General features: G+C 40.1%; 1 protein-coding gene across 1 annotated transcript in view; it reads right to left on the minus strand.

The window, feature by feature from the left end:
* The window catches only part of LOC110945470 (protocadherin-15), a 218,190-nt gene that overhangs the window by 16,812 nt on the left and 182,349 nt on the right, over positions 1 to 19,029 (minus strand). Inside the window, exons 28-33 of the mRNA XM_051960098.1 lie at positions 18,375 to 18,515; positions 13,381 to 13,508; positions 9,226 to 9,441; positions 5,250 to 5,338; positions 3,284 to 3,460; positions 423 to 641 (exon numbers count right to left, since the gene is read on the minus strand). Coding sequence (XP_051816058.1) covers positions 423 to 641; positions 3,284 to 3,460; positions 5,250 to 5,338; positions 9,226 to 9,441; positions 13,381 to 13,508; positions 18,375 to 18,515 — 970 coding nt within the window. The remainder of the gene's footprint in view (positions 1 to 422; positions 642 to 3,283; positions 3,461 to 5,249; positions 5,339 to 9,225; positions 9,442 to 13,380; positions 13,509 to 18,374; positions 18,516 to 19,029) is intronic.

The following is a 19,029-nucleotide window of genomic DNA, read 5'->3' on the forward strand; positions in this document are numbered from 1 at the left end:
GGGAGATTAGCCCAGCAGAGTGCGCAGTCAGCATGTCTGATGAGAGAGTGAGAAAGAGATACAGAGGAAGAAAGAGACACACGCACACTAAGAAGGCAGCATCTAAGCAGGAAGGGCTCTGGCTTTATCTTAAATACTTAACAAATACACTTTTCTACAATGCTGTTTGTGGTTTTGCTGGCTCTGCTCTATCAGGCCACAGGATACAGGATGCAAACAATAGTTGACATTCCAACAATAAATATCTGATTAGTCTGTGTAGAACAAACCCTTCAGCTAAAACCGGGAGTGTAACACAATATCTCCCAAGACAATGATGCGCTTAATTAAAATGTATTTCCCTGTTAATTTCCTGACAGCCAGTTAAAGATGATTAATCGATCACAGAAGGCTGCGATTATTATAAAGGCTAAAGCACTGACTGTTTGTAGGTGACCATGACGATGAGGATGGCAGGGATGCAGCAGAGGATGATGATGATGGCCAGGGCCAGGAGAGCTCCTTCTGTGTAGCCAACAGCCTGGGCGGCCTTCTTCACGCTGGCCACGACGTCCGGAGATCGGATCTCCAGGATGCGGCCGCCTTCACCCAGGTGTGGCTGGAACTCTTTATTGATTTCCAGCACATTTCCATCCAGAAACCTGTGATTTACAACACAAAATGAGAACAGGACAACACAAAGTTTGAAATTCATCCTACTTTTGCAAACTCACACAGCATATTAAACTTATTTGCCGGTAAGAAAACAACATCACAATGTGGTAAGGATGGAGCTATAGATAAATTTACCCCCGCTCTCATCCTCTTTAAGTTTATATCAAGTTGCATCTTGAGATTTAACCATCTGACCCACAACTGAACTGTTTGAGCTCACTCTCACTGCTCTCATAGCATCATTTTTAGCCACAGCAGGCAGCTGTTTTTAGCAAAAAGCTCTAAAAACCTACTATACACTACCTGCTCAGCACCAGATAGCAGACAGACACATTTTGCAACTAGCTGGTGCACAGAGTGGATTATTTAGCAGCTAAAGAGACATAATTCCCACTGGAGTTTAGTAGAGAACAAAAACAGAGCAGTGAAAATTGGACTTCCATTCACCAGATGGCCTGAAACATGCACTTCAAATGAGTGATACGTGGATCCATAACAGATAGATGTGTAAATAAGCAACACTGCTAACACTAACCCTGCATTCCATATTGCACATTCTTTCTTTTTACTCTTGTGCCGCACTGCAGCTGCCTTTATAAAGCGCATACTGGTACATGCAGTATGCATACAATAGGGACGTGTTGATTCATTATAACAGTGCGCCTTTGGCTTTGACAGTTTGGCTCACATATCAGTCGGAGTCTGCAGTGTGAAATCACCTGTTAAGCTTGTAACTTGAGTGACACACTGTGACATATGCAATGTATCGCACTTAACTGTAATGCTCTGTTAACAAGTCGTTTCTACTGTCTTCAAGTGACCAAAAATGTCTGTGAATACAGATTTGAGTAGGTCTGCTAATTTAGATAATCACATTATAAAGAATTTCAAAGCAACATGGATATGAATCATACTGGTCTGATGCCGATTATAGAAATGTATTTTTAACTTTGAGTGCTTTAAGGATAAAAACAAAGAATAAAACACCATTCTACAAAATAGTGCTGATTCACATTTCTTCTGTTTCAACCCACAACAGATTTGCAGTAAAATATACACGCATACAAGCAATCCACACCCTGTTGTTCCAAAGTTATCTTCTAAAACTCAGTGTTTGCTACAGAGCAGTTTTTAAATCTTTGACATCACAAAGGAATAAGCAGTCTGCCATATCCAATTACTGTTGTTTTTGTTCTTCTATAGGTAAATAAACAAGTGGAGATGAAGGGTATTAACTGGACTCTCTAGCAATTTCCCTTGCAGAGAGCTCGGATGGCAGAATGCCGCATTCAAGGTGAAATAGGAACCATTTATAATGAAAAAAATCCACTTATGATGTTGTTTCTGAGTGATCTGAAAGCAGAGTTGCAGCCATACAACATACCATTACCACACGGCATTGTCAGGCATGCTCTGCATGCATAAGGAGCCTCTCTCATCTAACCTAAATGATTTTCTTGTCACCATCTACGGAAGCAGTTTCTCATTAAAGCAGCGATGTAGCAAACCTCTTTTGAAATTAGCATGGCTGTTTCAAAAGCTGCCACTGCCATGATGATTGCTGGTTATTATTTTTAAAAAGCTGCTTTTTTGACACAAGTGCCACCCTCTTCGTGTCTCCAGGCTCAGTCCCCTACTTCAAGAGGATATAGTGCTACTCTGATGGTCAAGGACACAGAGGTAATGTTTATAGATTAATTCAGAACATACACAAAGCACGTCTAAACGTCATTTGAGTGGAGGATTTCTAAATGAACTGACATTGTCACAGTCTCATTCCAAAGATGAGGGTGCCGTGGGTGGGGTGGGGGAGGTCGGGGTGTTTCTTCAGAGCAACATACACAAGAAAATTGGCGGTACAAAATGGATCACGAGAAACACAGACAGAAGGTGGCGCGAGGTTGCTAAATGTAAGCAGGGGTGAAAATTAGCAGAGAGTGAAGGGAATGTGTTTCCTATTGATCGGCAAATCTCACGCTCTGGAGGAGCCGGCCTGTTAAGATTAGTGTCTGATTGGTTTGACAGAAGTGATAAGAAACGTGAAAATGGTGACTGCAAGGCTGTCCTGAGGTGGCAGCCAAGGCCAAGGTCTTTTTTTTCCTTCTGATACAATGACAAAGTGTCTTAAATGTACTTCCCTCTGTGGTGTTTTGAGTCTCTTTTTGTGGTGCCAGACAGACCTTCCTCTCTCTCGCTCTATGTACTGAAATAAAAGAAATAAAACGTATTGCTGGCATATCTCCCGGCACTCAGAACAGCCTTTGAGGCACTGGCATGATGGGTTGATGGACTGATTGAAATACTCCCCGCCCAACTCTCACTTTGTCCCTCCATGACCTCACCCCCTCCATTTCTGCCTTATATCTTCCTTTTTCCTACGACATATGACGGATACGGTGCACCTGCGGGGTAATCAAAGTCTTCTAAAGAAAGTAGGCAGTGGAGGGAAGATACTGTCGAAGAGGAAGCCAGGGGGAGTCTGAGAAGGAGATATTTCGCTGACTCACTGTTTGAACAGAGGGTAAAGAGAGACTGCGGGGAAAAACATGCAGCACAGCAGGGACATGAGAACATCACTTTAAACCAAACGGCCGACTGGACTTCTCATAATAAAAATTCACCCACTCACTTGAAGAGCTCCTTGGGTGAAATGGCCCTGTTCGTCAGCGGGTCAATAGCGTACACCATCAGGTCTGATTTAGAATAGTCCTCTAGCTCAAAGCCATCGCCATGACGACGTGGCCCAATGGACTCTACAATCACCTTGGCTCCTGGAATCTGATCCTGGACATGGCGCTCCAGAATGCTGAATTGAACAGAAAAAATAGTGAAGACCTATCCTAGGAGTTCAGTAAAAAAAAAAACCCAACAAAACATCACTTTTGGCTGTTGAACCCAGAGGCTTGTTCAGCTCTGACAGATACAAAGCTGCATTCCATATTGCTCACACGCTGTCTTTTAATCTCAAGCCATACTACAGCTGCACTTATAAAGTACGCACTGGTACATGCAGAATGCATACAATAGAGACGTACTAATTCAGTCTAATCTGAAATCACCTGTCAAGCTACTAACTTGAGTGACACACTGTGACATATACAACATTTGCATAGTTATATTGGGTTGGATACTGCAAGATGAACCCAGATGTACAAGGCCATCCTGGTATTTTTGACAAACTGTCTTTGACTATGTATAAGGACATCCTAACTCTTACCATACTATATAGTATGGCAGTATTGCTTTTGGAATGCACACCAAGACAGTATCAACTCGAGGTAATATGTTAATGCTGTGTTAATCGCTCGTTTCTACTGTCCTCAAGAGGCCAAAATGTCTGTTAATGCACATTAGAGTAGTTCTGCTAATTTAGATAATCACATTATAAAGGTTTAAATTCAACATGGGTATGAATCCTACTGGTCTGAGGCTGATCAAAAATAAATTATATACTCACTAATACTAACTATTAAATATGAACAAGCTGTTAATATTTTGATTTACATAAGCCAGGGTCATGTTAGTTCAAACTGTTTTTGGCACCTCTATGCCCAAAGCAATATGACAGCCACCAATCTTAAGTACTCCACTCTGCCAGTGATTGCCCCAATGGGCGGCAGTTTTCCTCTCCACACTGGGCTCTTGGCAAAGTAAGGCTCTGATAATCCTTTTCAGGCAGGGAGAAATCCACACCTCAAATTACAGCCAATAAAGGAAAGCCTTGCTGTCTGCCTTTGCCAAGGTGGATAAACAGTTTGAGCACTGAGGTAAAGTGGTCCTGGATCACCACCAGCACTGTGCAGAATCACAGACCTCTCAAATGTCATCACTGCAAAGAGCTTAACATGACTAATGTGTGTGTTTTTCAGCCTAAAAAGCAGTGTCACTTGTGTGGGGAGAGACACAGTAAGCTCTTGAAAAACAACTATTAACACCCATTTGCCTTTCAAATCGCCTAATTAGGCTAAACACTGTGCCCCAAGAGCTGCAAAAAGATGTTTCATGAATCTCTATCATTAATTAATTTGGACTAGGAAACCAGACTTCAGACGACAGACTCAACTGTCTCATCCGTGATTTTAATTGATTGATCAATGGTTCCTGAATAACAAAAGGCAGCATCACAAATCTCAATGTATCTTTATCAGTTCATTTTCTTGGTAATTTTTCTTCTTTGGCACAAGTGGATCATACACGTCACTCAGGCTCCACCAAAAAAGATTTGTATGCAAATTAAGGCACCACCTTGAAGCAGGTTCACCTTGTGTTAAAGTGGACAAAGCCCTACACAAAGAAAAAGCTATTATTTTGCCAATTTCACCCCAGAAATCAATTATAAAGAAGAATACAGAGAGTAAAGAAGTGTAGTGAAAAATAATAGGTTGCACGGGTGAGAGTGGGAGTAGAGATGTGGTGTCGGGTAGCTGATGAGAGAAATATTTACTATTTCATCTTTTTTTTTATCTCAGTAGCTCAGTAAAGATATGATTTACACAAAAGAATATTCCTAGTATTACTTGCACACTGAGGCTGGATGATTCTCCTTTAATAAGGACATTTGGTTATACTTTCCTTTTTCATGAAATGTGTCTTACCTAATGAGCTCCTCCTTCTTTTCTTCCACTAAAGTGGGTGGGACAGTGGACACAACAACCTGCATGTCCAATGCGTTGACCACAGAAACCTGAGAGTAGAACAGAGAGAACGACAGAAAAAAGCGGTTAAAAAAAAACAGAGATAAATTGTGAACAAGAGGGCTACGCTACTATCAGTATTTAAATACTTCTTTCGGTGGACCAAATCAGACCCCCATAATTGCCCGCTTGTATAAGCACAATGTGAAAAACTTAACAGGATCACTTTTTTAAGGCCACAGTTAAGTGCATAGGCAACAGCCCCGGTGATCTGAAGCCAAATCTCCCATGTGGCTCCTGTGAAATTAGGTTTCCCCTTGAAAATTAACGAGTACCATGGTTAAGCACTCGCTGCTCTCTCATATCCAGGCAATGTCCCAGACCCTCCTTCTGTCTCGTTAGAGGCTTGTTAGCCAGACATATTTCACTGAAACGAAAAATAAGCCTGCCCACAGTCAGGAAAGATAAGCGTTGAATTGGGGGCAAAGCTAAGCCCAAACACAGTGGGTGTGTGGGGAAATTATTGGGGAAAAAGAAAAAAAGAGAGCGAGCGAGCGAGAGAGAGAGAGAGACAGACACATATTTAGACGAACATACAGGCAGGCAGATGCACATAATGTTTACAGAGTTAATACTCACGGCTGAAAGAAAGACTTTAATTGGATCATCAGCTAGTGGCAGAGGCCACATGTTGAGTGTGTTGTATCTACTGTGAATAATTCAATAGACTGGAACCAAAACATTTAGAACTGAGTAAACAAAACAAAGCAAAACAAAAAGCGAAAGATCATTATCTTGCCGAACAAGTTGGCATGAAGAAAAACCGAAAGGAGATTTCATGAAAATAAAACAAATCTACTATTAGATATGTCTTAAATGACAAACGCTGACGATATACAGTACCAGACAAAAGTTTGGACACACCTTCTCATTTCATGGTTTTTCTTTATTTTCATGACCATTTACATTGTAGATTCTCACTGAACGCATCAAAACTACAAATGAACACATATGGTATTACGTAGTAATTAGTAGGTTATCGAGTGACTAAGGGCTGGCCCTTTTAATACTATTAATTTGGGTGACATTAATTGCCTAAATACACATTTATCTGAATTCATGTCACATACCAATTTAAACACAGTTCCATGAATTTGAAGTGTGGTAAAATATCTACAGTTTTAATGTCCTATCCAAACTCTTGCACAAGTATTTTGTTTTCTGAAGAAATGTATTTCTTCTACTGAACGACAACTTTGACTTTCTCATTTGTCGATTTCCCTTTAACTGTGATCACCTGGCAAGCTAATGAACTCTGCCTGAGACTGATACCAGTTTTCTAAATTACATGTATAAGAAATAATAATGAAAAAAAGTCAAAATAATCCCAAGAAAATTGAACATTATTATACTGAAATCCTACTTAATCAAAGAGACTCCCACTGACTCCACTACCTGACATGCAAAGATACAGAGTTAAATATTGTGAGTCACATTTATTCCATGTCCTAAGCCATTCCTGTCTTTGCACCAAACTATTTGCCTGATGAAAGTCTAGCACCAAAACGCTGTGCTAATAAATTTGAAATGTCACTTGGATAGTAATTTTGACTATACTGGAAACAAGATGTTCCAAGCGCTTCTCATGGGATTTTGTATTGTATATCCTAAAGTAATATCATTTAAGAGAGAAAAAATAAAGGTGAAAATCAGTGCAGCAGGGAGTAGATATCCTGGCTTCCAATTCCTGACAAGTATGGGTCTAGTTACAAAACACTGGTGATTACAATTCCCTTTATGCTCTTTTAAACACTATTTCATAATGCAGACTTTTTCTAAAAGAATAATGTGACCGTTTCAATCTCTGAAGTCTGGCCCACAACACACTGTACAAAGGGCTTTTCAACAAATTAAACAAATGGTTTAATGGTAGTGTGTTAATTTCCAAGCTTTAGATGTGGTGGTAGGTGGATTATATTACCTTTAGACTGATCAAGCTAGATTTCTTTCACTGTTTCCAGTCATTGTGCTGAGCTGAGTGTCAGCTAGTTCATATTTATCCAACTGAAAGAAGAGTGCTATCCTTACTATTTTTTTTATCTCGCTCAATGACAAAGCCAACACGTTTCCCAAAATGTTAACATTTTGTTTTAAAATCCTAAAAGCCAAATCCAACATTACCAAACTGATGTCACTTCAGTAATTTTCTCGGACCTGACCAAGCTCCTCCAGAGTCACAGAAGACATCAGACATGAGATCTCACAGGCTGTCGCTGCACTCTCAGTGACAACTAAATTAACTCCACAATTGGTTGAATGCCCCTTTAATGAGGCTCTCCTGAGTTGCTGAATTGCAGACAGGGGACATTGGAAACCTGTTATATTCTAAAGCAGGAGTATTCAACTAAAATTTAAAGAGGTCTAGACAGAGAAAATGTATTTAAGCAAGGTCTGGAACATCATACTGTTTAACTTGAATTTGTGTGATATATCTTGATGTAAACTAGTAGTTTTACTAGTGTCTGCATGTAATCAGTAACTGACCATAATATCAAATAAATTCTGTACGGTTCAAAAACATTTTGAAAACATTCATTAATAAATTACTTCTGATCTATCTGTCATCTTAAAGTGCAGACCTTGAAAAAATAACGACTGAACAACCTGAACCAACTTATACATCTTTAACAATACCTAAATCTAAAAAATATAAACAATTAAATACTTTCACATTTTTTTCCTGACTTATGTCACTCTCCTTATATCCCCTGCTGCTTAATGGGATAACTGAGCTGCAGCTTCCCCTGCCAGTATTGTGAAATGTGGCCTGAATGCTGTCAGGGCCGTTCTCAAACACATTTGGAGGTGCTCATTGGTGAGTCTGGAAAGATATTTGGTTTTGATTATGTTCATAATGGAGAAAGCTGTCTTGCAGCTCTATGTTGAACCAAACATGGTCAGCATGTACAGGGTTGTTATTTTCCTCTCGGTGTTGCTTTATTCATTTTTCTATTTTTGTCTGTACCTCCTCGCCTCTCAACTGTTTTCTGAACGCAGAGCCACGATGTTTAGCAAGTGCAATGCAGAGACTTCACTGGCTGAGTAGTGTCACGTGGGATGGCTGAACTCCTTCGTAATTGGGCTGTGTTTTTCCTGAGCTGATAACCACTGCCGTAAACACTGGAAAAGCTGTGCTGATAAAATAGAAGCGACCTGTCAAATCTAAAACCCTGTTACCATTTACTGATTACAAGTCTGGGTCCGTATAAGAAGTGGTCTGGGTCTGGATCTGGATCACAATAAGGCAGTTAGTGACCCCTGTTCTAAAGCATCAGGCTCTGCAGGGATACTAAACTGTAGAAGCCACATAACATCCAGACAATATACTTCTGTTCTGCTTGTTCAAGATTCAGGCGTTTTTATGTCACATGCTCATTCAGCATATGCATTCAAATGCAAGGTGACTATTCATCAAGGCTGTGCAATAAGAAGAGGGCATTACAAGAACTTTCTTAAAAAAAAAAAAATCCACAGGAAAATGCAAAAATGTTATGACATTAGCAGTATACACCCCGTCAAAAGTTTTGAGACGGGTTCTCATTCATTTGAATGAGAACCCGTCTCAAACCTTTTGACAGGGGGTGTATGTGCCTGTTGTACAGTATTAAAACCATGGCATGCAGCTGTTCGGTCGGACTGATATCTAAAGGTATTTGGAAACCGGATCAACACCCAACTCTCGGTCGTGTTCCTCGATCCCTTTCAAGCGGCTTGTGAGGTGTGGCTGGAAGTTTTCAGGATTTTTTTTTCCAGCAGTCCATTGCATTTTAACAAAACGATCAATGTCACTCACTTCAAGTGTCAGTGTTAATGCGGATCAGTGTATATATTTATTGATCTCCACCCGATAAAAAACCTCATCACACCAGATACTCACCACCACCTCGGCGCTGCTGCTTAGACCTTTGCCATAGTCATCTGTGGCAATGACTTCAAACGTGAAGTAGGACCTGCGCATGTTCCGAAACATGATGGCCGACTTGATGATACCAGTGTAGGCCTCGATGACGAAGCTGTCCTGGCCCTCTGCTGTGGGCGGGATAATCAGGCGGTATGCCATAGCACTGTAATTTCCAGTGTCCCTATCAGTCGCCTGCAAATCACATGGAGCACACAACAGCAAGGGGACATGTCAGTGCTCAAAATGATGAGTAAAAGAAAAAAAAATACTTCAGATAATGTCTTATGAGGAAAAAGTAAACTTTGTGCTGAGATATTTTAATACATTCTGAGGCAGCATCGACAACCATTGCCTGAGTTCTTGACCGTGATGTGGGCTGTATGGTTCTAAGCACTTTTCACTTCTTTCCACTTCCAAATCAGAGAATAAGATACTATACATTTGACATTTGCTGTAACATTGCTAAAGTGGTCCAGCAGAGCAATAGTCTACCTAATGGGACTCAAGGCTGATTGACCCAAAAACTCCTCCACGGTGCATCAGTCTAGATGTTCTTTATCACGAAATTATTCCGCAAACCACAAATCACAACAACAATTATCTTCTGACAGACCATAAGAGCTGTCTGGTTATATAACTAAAGGTTTTTCTCTCTTTGCTGCAGCATTGTCTTTTGTGCACCCATGATTAGTCCCCATAGTGTTAAGTTATGTTATTTCATAATCCTGAAGAGCGACCACTTCAGTGTTACATTAAACTGCAGGTGGATGGAGTGAGAACCGCTGAAAGCTTGGCACATTTTTCTTAACAATTCCTGACGACTAAAAACAAGAGTGGAGCTTTTAAGTGATGTTCTCCTACTGGGGGAGATATTTGCTTAGAATTTCATTCCATGCAGGTGTTCTGCAAAAGTAGCTGACAAAATGGAAAAGAGCTGCTGCTGGAGACCCATAACCTATCCCAACCTCAAGTGGTTTGTTTCGTGCTGTAGCAGCTTTACCCACTGTAACCTGCTGTTAAACACTAAATACATGGCGATATTTAAATGAGTTAACATAAAGAATCTCATTAATAACTTTTGAATTGTTTTGTTTCTTTCAATTTCAACTCAGTTTTGGAGCAATTTTCAACATTGACACATCATCACCTTTTAAACTGACATGGCATAGCAAACCAGTTGCTCATTCACACATCATTATTGATTCGATGCAGTGCATTTAACTTTCTGGCAAATCAATTTTCACTTTTTTTGTCTCTGTTTTGGATCTCTACACACCAGTGAGGGCTCTTTAGCTGCTAAGTACTGCATTACTTCCACCAGTTTGCTGGTAACTGTGTCTCTCTGCTGCTTGGTGCTGACCTGATAGTTTGCAGTAGGGTCTTTTTTTTTTGACTGAAAACAGCTGCCTGCTGTGGTCAAAAAGGATACAATGAGAGTGGCGAAAGTGAGCCAAAACAGTGAAGCTGTGGCCTGACAGCTAAACAATGAGCTGGAAATCGCTATACAACTCCAAAAAGCAGAGGGCAGTTGCAGAGCTCTCTTTGGGGTTTATCACATAAGAACGACATCTTGAATGAGACATTCGACATTTCACGTGTTGTTGTTGTACTAAAAACATCTACTGTAAGTATTTAAAGAAGGAAATCTATTACATTTTAGTGAAGATATATTTTTTTTGGAGATTTGGGGCAAGTGTTCTTCATATTTCTTCAATCAAAACAAGAAAACAACATGCAAATCTATTGAATTTAAAAAAACAACATATATATTTATGGAAGTTTCGAAGATCATAGTCTCTATGAATCATGTCAAACCACTTTTTCTTGTAGACGACAAAAAACACAATATTTGCCCATCGACCTAAGGCATAAGTTCTGACCTGCCACTGAGCTCGCATGCAGACATAAATTTTCAGAGTGTCTGTCTGTGGAGACTGACACTGATAAATAGGAGCAATCTCTTTTTTTCCCCTCCAGGTATCGGCAAAGGAGGGGTTGTATGTTGTTGTTGTTGTTGGTGGTGGTGGTGGTGGTGGTGGGGGCAATGTCCGAATGAATGAACTGCATAAATCAGCAGACAGAGATCCTCACTGGATAAAATTTGACCAAATATACGTACCGGCATCATTTATGTAGAGTACATCATTAATAGTTTCATGGACCCTGGGGACAAAACCTGTCACTGAGTGAAGTTTGTTTGCAAGTTTCAATAAGACAGTGAGGGGGATATGCATGCATCCCAGTGGTTCAGATTATATTAAAAATGTTTTCAGAACACCAAAGAATAAACTTGTGAAAGAGCTTTGAGAGCTTAAGGCATCTCCCCAAAAAGCAGTTCTCTGTGTTGAACACAAAGGAAGCTCAGGCAGCCAAGGAGAGATAATAAAAGTGACACGAACCATGAATCCTTTAAATTACTCATTAAAACGCAGGTAAGTAAGTTCCACACAAAAGCAGCACGTAATCATGTAATCAGACCTTTCTTCTAAACAACACATTTAAACACTGTTAATGGAATATTTTCCCTGCTAACTTTTCCACATCAGTGAAATTACACTTCAGCAGCTAATAATGCAAACCCTTCCTAAAAAGCTGATTTGCCTACAGAAGAACATCTGCCGCTTACTGCTTGCCTCTATTTTTGAATATGATGTGACTAATCTATTTCTGGCTGAGAGTCAACAGCAGGTCAGAATATACCAAATGTTTTCTATTTTCATATTTTTAATATCTCACGTCTTGATTTAGGGGAAGAGGCACTCAGCTTTGTGTTCAGTCAGGTACAAACACTTCACACTGGACACACTCTAAAGAATCCTTGACTTCTACAAAAATACAGAAAGCACTTAAGTCATATTCTCCTCTTTGGTCTGATTTTTCCAAGTTAAACGAGAAACAGAAAAATGGATTCTGCTTTGGTTGCACGCTTTAAGCCACTTCACTGTATTGATGATTCAGTGTCACACTTGAGCTTTCGCTAAATGCATTTTCTATATTTAATGGACCTGGGCAACTAAAACTGTCAACCAGACATTATTGACAACTCCTCTGCATCATTTATAATTCCCAAAAGGATGAATTACTTGTATGAAAAATACAATAATTTGCAAACCTGTCTCAGATATCGGTTTTTATATAAATACTTTGTTGCTTCCGTTCCTGGAGACTGGGTCTAACCATACGCCCAACCACAACTTGCTGAGCTCTTTACCCAAAAATTTAATTATGTATGTTATGAGAACTTTCTTTTCTAACTAAAATCATTTTCTGGCACTTGTTTGGGAACAAATAGAGTCTGTTTTTGTGTGGGAAGAAGCTGGCCGATTGAGTTTTTATTGATTGAAATGTTGCAAGGCAGTTATCAATATGACACGGTGGGAGCACAGCAGTGTGTGGACTTTGCCATTTTCTAGCTATGAAGATTTCTGTTTTTTGGTCCAGCACCTGCAAATAAAGCTGCGTTGGATGTGTGCACCTTTTCTGACTTTCTTTCTGTCGCCTAAAGGAACATGAATAATACAAATCACAAAAACACATATTTCACAAATCGGATTACAGACTGCTACTGGAAAAACTACTGACATTTCTTCAGAAATACAATGTTTAATGGAACAGGCCAGATGTATACATACGTTATATGTTAGAAAAGAGAGTCTTTTTACTGTTGACAAAAAAACACTAATGTAACAACATGAATATCAGCATATATTTTATTGAAATAGAAAAACTGAAGCCTAATGGCACACCAACAGCCACTCGCCACAAAACGGACAAACAGCGTATTGCACAGGATGACAAAGTGAAACCTCCTTGGCAGATCAGGCTGATAATCAGACAGGATGTCTAGCCATGCCTCTGTGAACATATTGGGATTATGCTGCTCAGCTCACTCTGATCCCACCTGCTCTTGGACAAACCAGACAGTGGGGAGAGCGAAACTGACGAAGAGATTGAGCGATAGGGGGGATCAGACTGTGCTGCACAGAGCAGATTGAATGAATTCTCCCCCCTGCCATGGCTGCAGGGTGAGGTGTTGAAGAGGTGGAAGCAGAATCAGGCGTTCCAGCCTGTTTCCGTGTATGTCGATAGAAAAACCAACAAAAACAAAGGGCCGAGCTGATGTTTTCTTACCACTATCTTGAGCACAGAGCTGAAGATCTTGGTGTCTTCGGTCACGCCGCCTATGTAGAGCTTCCTGGAGAAGACGGGATGGTGGTCATTCTCATCCTGTACTTCAATGAACACCTTGGCTGTGTTAGCTGCAAAAAGCAAATGGCACAAGAATGCATTCAAGCTACTTACTTCACCCTCCAGTACAGATCTACTATCTACTGTATGTGGCGTAGCATAAGGCCTAAATCCACTTGTCCTAGTTCATGAGAAACAAAGGCATTGCATTTAATTGCATTCTGTGTACCTCAATGTATGTTTTCATGTATCTGATAAACTAGGTTTGCTGCACTCTCACAATTTAAAAATCCAAACTTGCATACAAACTTAAAAAGTGTACGTCATCAACACTCAAACTGTTAAACACATCTCGATCACTCATCCCAACTGGTGACGATCAAGTGTTGCGCAATTTCACTTCAAAATTGCTGCGTCAGAATAATTTTTTCATGGTCATCAGCTGCTTTACAACTTCAAACGAAACCCTAAAATCAATCCCAAATAAAGTTATTTATCACTGAAAACATCAGAGTAGGTCAACAAAACTTTTTCAAATAAGACGTCATTGGCTAACCATCATCAATTTTAACTAAAGTGATACTTGTGTGTTCTAGTCCCTCATACGAGGAAGGGTGCTTTGATCAATTTTTAAATTTGTTTTTATTTATTTGGAAATTACGCAATCAGATTCACCTAGCCTTTGAAATATGAAGGAAAATAGTTCACGTCGACATATCCTCTAAACACTATTTTCTTGGTCTCAGTTTGACTAAAAGCAAACGGAGTTCTGGAAAACCGCTCTCCATTTAGAAGTCATTTTCCGCTGCACTGCAATAACTTTCTGAAGTGGATTTGTAATTGCATGCTGAAAAGAGAAATGCATTCTTACTCTTAACTCAAGCTTTTCTAATGAAACGGCGTGCAAAGCTATTTTGGTGAAGCTGACAACTTTCAGTCAATAATGAGGAGGCTAATTTTGTTTTGATTACTGCAAAAGCTCTTGCATGAAGAAAAACTGAGTCTGAAGTATGCTGATGACTCCTCCTTCACTGGCCTTATAAGTAGACCAGGAAAACAACCGAGCGCGCCTGCATTCTGTTTACCAATCAATCAGTGATAACGCTCACACTCTGAGTGGAATATGGCTCTGTTAAATAATAAAAATAATGATGAAATCTCGTCTTCCAAGCTATTATGTTTAAGCGAGGTCTACCTTGCATCATTATGGCTGAGAAGATTGTTTTCCCCTTGACTTAGTGCACAACAATACCATCAATAAAATGCGATAAAAGTTAAACAGGCAAGAATTTTGCACATTATTGGGAATAATAATTTGAAGGGCAGCCAAAAACAGAGCAGCAAAGGAGGTTGAGGAAAGTTTGGCATTTTAATTCTAAATTTGCTAGTTAACTGGCCTTTTTGTGTGGCTTTTCAAATATTCATTCTGTGCCTTTAAAAAGAAAAGAAACAAAACACACACACTGAGCTTAAGCATTCGTCCCCTAATTTGTCACAGTTACACCTATGCAACGTACAGCATAAATATGTACAGCGCAAAATCCTTCCAACACTGCAGTTTAGGTATAAAATATGCACTGTCAACGACCATTTTTCTTCTGGCGGGATACAAAAATGTGAAGTCATGTGGCCACTGGAGCTAAGGATGCACCAGGGGAATTGGACAAACAAAACACAGCACATCAAATTACAGGCACAAAAGCCGTAGTGTGAGGCGCAGAGGGGAGACTCGAGGGGATGGGAAAGAGGTCTGCAGAGTTTCTGTCTCTCTTCTCTTTGTAGAAAGTGGCTATATTCCATCCCTGGAGTATCAGGGCATAAAAAAACCATAAAGTATAACATACAGTCCCTCCTCCTCTCCACTCACTTGCACTCAAAGATGCATGAAAGAAACAGGCCCATTAAGAGCAGGGTATTGCTTCTAAGGCAGCCAAGGTTTGAGTGCACCTTAAAATGCATTATCATTTGGAAAACATTTCATTAAACCCTGTCCTTTTCTGGATTATTATTATATGTGTGCATGTGCTGTATGGCTGGCTGTATATGCATGTGTGCATGCAGGCCATGTGGGTACTTACACAGTGTACAAATCCTACGAGGGCTAAAATAATCTATCTGACAAATCCATCCACTTTTGCTCTGACAATCTAAACTCAATAAAAATAGATTAATTAAAAGAAAGATGTTCCCTGTCAAGGAGCCGTGATCTGCATTACAATACGACCTTGCAAGTGAAGACAGAGTTTCGGTGCACTCAGCCAAAACAGTATGTCCACCTATAGACGTCAGGGAAGCTCTAGCCCATGTAAAAGAGAGGGCTTTTCTCAAATCCCCCCTACCCACTTAATGAGGGTCCACCACATTAAATGCCACCTCCAGTGAATTAACAGGAAGAGGAAGCGTTTCATAAAAACCTCCAACAGAGAGCACACATCAGTGCTGACTCACAAGCAGAAACATGCAAAAGTTAGTTGTGTGTTTGTCATGGAAGACGTTCCGTATGACAACCCAGATGTGTACAGCAGACCCTCATCTATCGTGAGGGTTAAGTTCCAAATCCCCCCGTGATGGACGAAAATCCGCAAAGCAGTAACCATATTTATTTAATTATTTATGTATATATATTAAGGCTTTATGAACCCTCCCCACACACTGCACAACACCACAAAGCAACACTATGTGCAGCGATCACATGTCTATGTGAAGATGCTGAATGCTGTTCCACAGGAGACAGAGAAGACTGATGTTACGGTTGCTGAGCCAATCAGCACCCAGCGCTGCACGCTACACATTTTATTTTGATTAAATATTCTTTTAACATGTCTTAATTATTACTTTTTAATATTTTTTTAATATTATTTTCATTTTTCTAGGCTAGAAAATGATGATTTTACCGCAAAATATTTAAAATAATGTACCGATCACAGAGCCGGTTGCTATGATTGAACTCTTGTGTTGCAATGCACCATGGGAGTTTGGGGGTTTAAATGTCATTACTGTGGTTTCTATTACTGTTACAGCATTATTAGTGGCTTTGTTATTGTATTTGAGATCAAATACAGTTTTCTCTAGTCTAAAGAAACTGTAGAGCAGAAACTGCACAGTGTTGTATACTTAAAGGGACTGAGGCAAAAAACTAAGCAGCTTAACAGTGCTAAAAAAACACTAGATGTTTACAAGAAAAAAAGAAATGTCTCCAAAGCTTGGAAGTTTCACTTTTCTCCTTGTGTTTCCACCAGAGAGAATGAAATTCATTCCGAAGCTTGCCGCTGTATTTACACCCCACACCTTAATGAAGGGTGCTTCATTCAGCTGTGAGTGTGACTGCAAAGTTACAACTCCGTGACGAAATGAGAAAGGAGGGAGTACGATTTGAGAAAAGCCTAAAGAGTCCTCTACTCTATATCTATCAAACGAGTGGTGTGCATGCATGTGTGTGTGTGCCTGAGTGCCGTGTACTTGTAATTACTGTAATTACAATGTGAGAGACTCAGGATGAGAGAAAAAGGCGAGGGAGTTAGAGGAGGTCATTGATTATTCATTGGAGCCCATCTGTTGTTATCACTTCATCCATCATTATACAAAACTTGCATGTCACTTCGCTGGCCATAAACAAGCCTAATGATATTCCTGCTGAAGCATGGCCGTGAAAAACAGCGCAGTTTAAAGTCTTTAATCATGCTTCAAGCAAAGTGCTCTCCGAATGGTCCGTGGCAACTGAAAACTCTATTGTGACAGAGGATGCATCCGACACCTTAAGCAACTTTCCAAAACAGATAACCCAACAATAATGCTCTCTCTGTACAGCCAGGGTATGTTTGAGGAATTCTGAAATTGAGTTTCTGTCACCTTTTGTGTGTACAACCGAGCACAGTGCTATGAAAGAGGAGAAACTATCTTAATCGCACACTCCATCGTGTCCACGCTGCAACAACAGACAACAAACGCTTGGAGAATGCTTGGAGAGAGAGCGGAGAAGCAGTGGGGTGCAAAAGGAGGAAGCTGTGACAGCAGGTTTTTGGCCCCATCTTCTACTGTCACCATTGTCCACCAGCACACTGTGCAATCTATAGTTAGTTTCAAGCACACTGAGTCTCTAAGAACAGGAACACACAGGAGTTCTATTAACAGAGTTTGTTATGATTAATGTTTTGTCACCCACCCTCATTTTAGGGGTAGTTGGCCTGAATTAAAACAAATGGCCTATTTTTTCCATCGTTAAACCCTTGAGGGGAATTTGGAGAGGTTTTTGCGATATTTGTGGATGGTCACGCCGCATTGAAGCCGGGATAAGTCGCATTTCTGAGGTTATTTTTAAAAATGACCTCATGACTGAAAGATGAGAAACAAATCTGTCGATAAGTTGAATCGCATGTGAAACAGAACAACCAGTCACATCATGCAGCAAAACTTCCACAAGCTATATGAATGGGTTAGTGCAGTTTAGAAAGGCAACAGTGCATAAAGTATAAAAGTGCAGTCATGTACAAAGTGGCACAGTGCTTCCTTTGTTTAGATTAAAATGGATTTGACATCTAAAACTGTAATGAACTGAGTTTCTGTGTGTGCCGTCATTTTAAAGCTGTCCGAAGGTGCCAAAGCATGTCCTTATGGTTTCAGCAGGTTAATAAGCTCTGTAACTCTTGGCAGTTCTCTTTAGTCTGCAAATGTAAGGCAGAATTAAGCATGCAATAATCCACATACTTATGCAAATGCATAAATAACCCTACATAAATGCAGCAAATGTGAAAACAAATTTAAAGGACAAAAATAGGCTTTGATAGCAATTCTACAACTGTATTTAACCATAACCGGTCACAGTGAGGGATTATGATTAAATATAAATGCAGTACTTGGAATCAAATGAAACATAATTTCAGCCCTGAATTCCAGCACAACCTCCACATTCACCCACTTAATGGCTGATATGTTCTTACTTTTAGAAGGCACACGCAGGTTGGACATGACAACCACCATCGAGTCAGCCTGGACCCGGAGGACATAGCTGGTCACATTTTCATAATCCAGAGGTTTCGCTGTAGAGATGATGCCTGTCCTGTTGTTCACCTGAAAATGACCTGGAACCAAACAAAAACAGAGCGTGTGAAAAACTGGAAAAAGGACAAAAGTAAGAAATAGCACCAGAACGGATGGAAGCACAGTGAAATTACCGTACGTGACCTTGCTTTGTTCTGTATTCATGGCACGACATGCTGTTAAGTCCAGTACTTGCTATGTATCACTCGAGTACGGGAAAAGAATTAATTTGTACTCCTACACTGGTTCTTTTCTTGTCGTGGCCAACTGTTCAATTGCAGAGCTCAGGACAGTGTTTTAACCGAAGCACAAAACCTGTAACAACATTGAGTTTAATTCTCCAAATGCCAAAACGCCTGAAAAATATTCACAAAAATGCTACAGAACATTTCAAAATAACACGGTGGAGTGAGTGGCAGCACAGGAGAAAAAGAGAGTCACAGGACAATAAGGAAATCACAGAAAAACAGCGCTCTGAATACCAATAGAGTCTGCTTAAATTTGGACTTTTCATCTTTTTTTTTTTTTTTTTTGCAGTTGAATGATTGTTGGAGG

Source organism: Acanthochromis polyacanthus, chromosome 15, assembly GCF_021347895.1.
Source record: "Acanthochromis polyacanthus isolate Apoly-LR-REF ecotype Palm Island chromosome 15, KAUST_Apoly_ChrSc, whole genome shotgun sequence".
Classification (NCBI taxonomy): domain Eukaryota; kingdom Metazoa; phylum Chordata; class Actinopteri; family Pomacentridae; genus Acanthochromis; species Acanthochromis polyacanthus.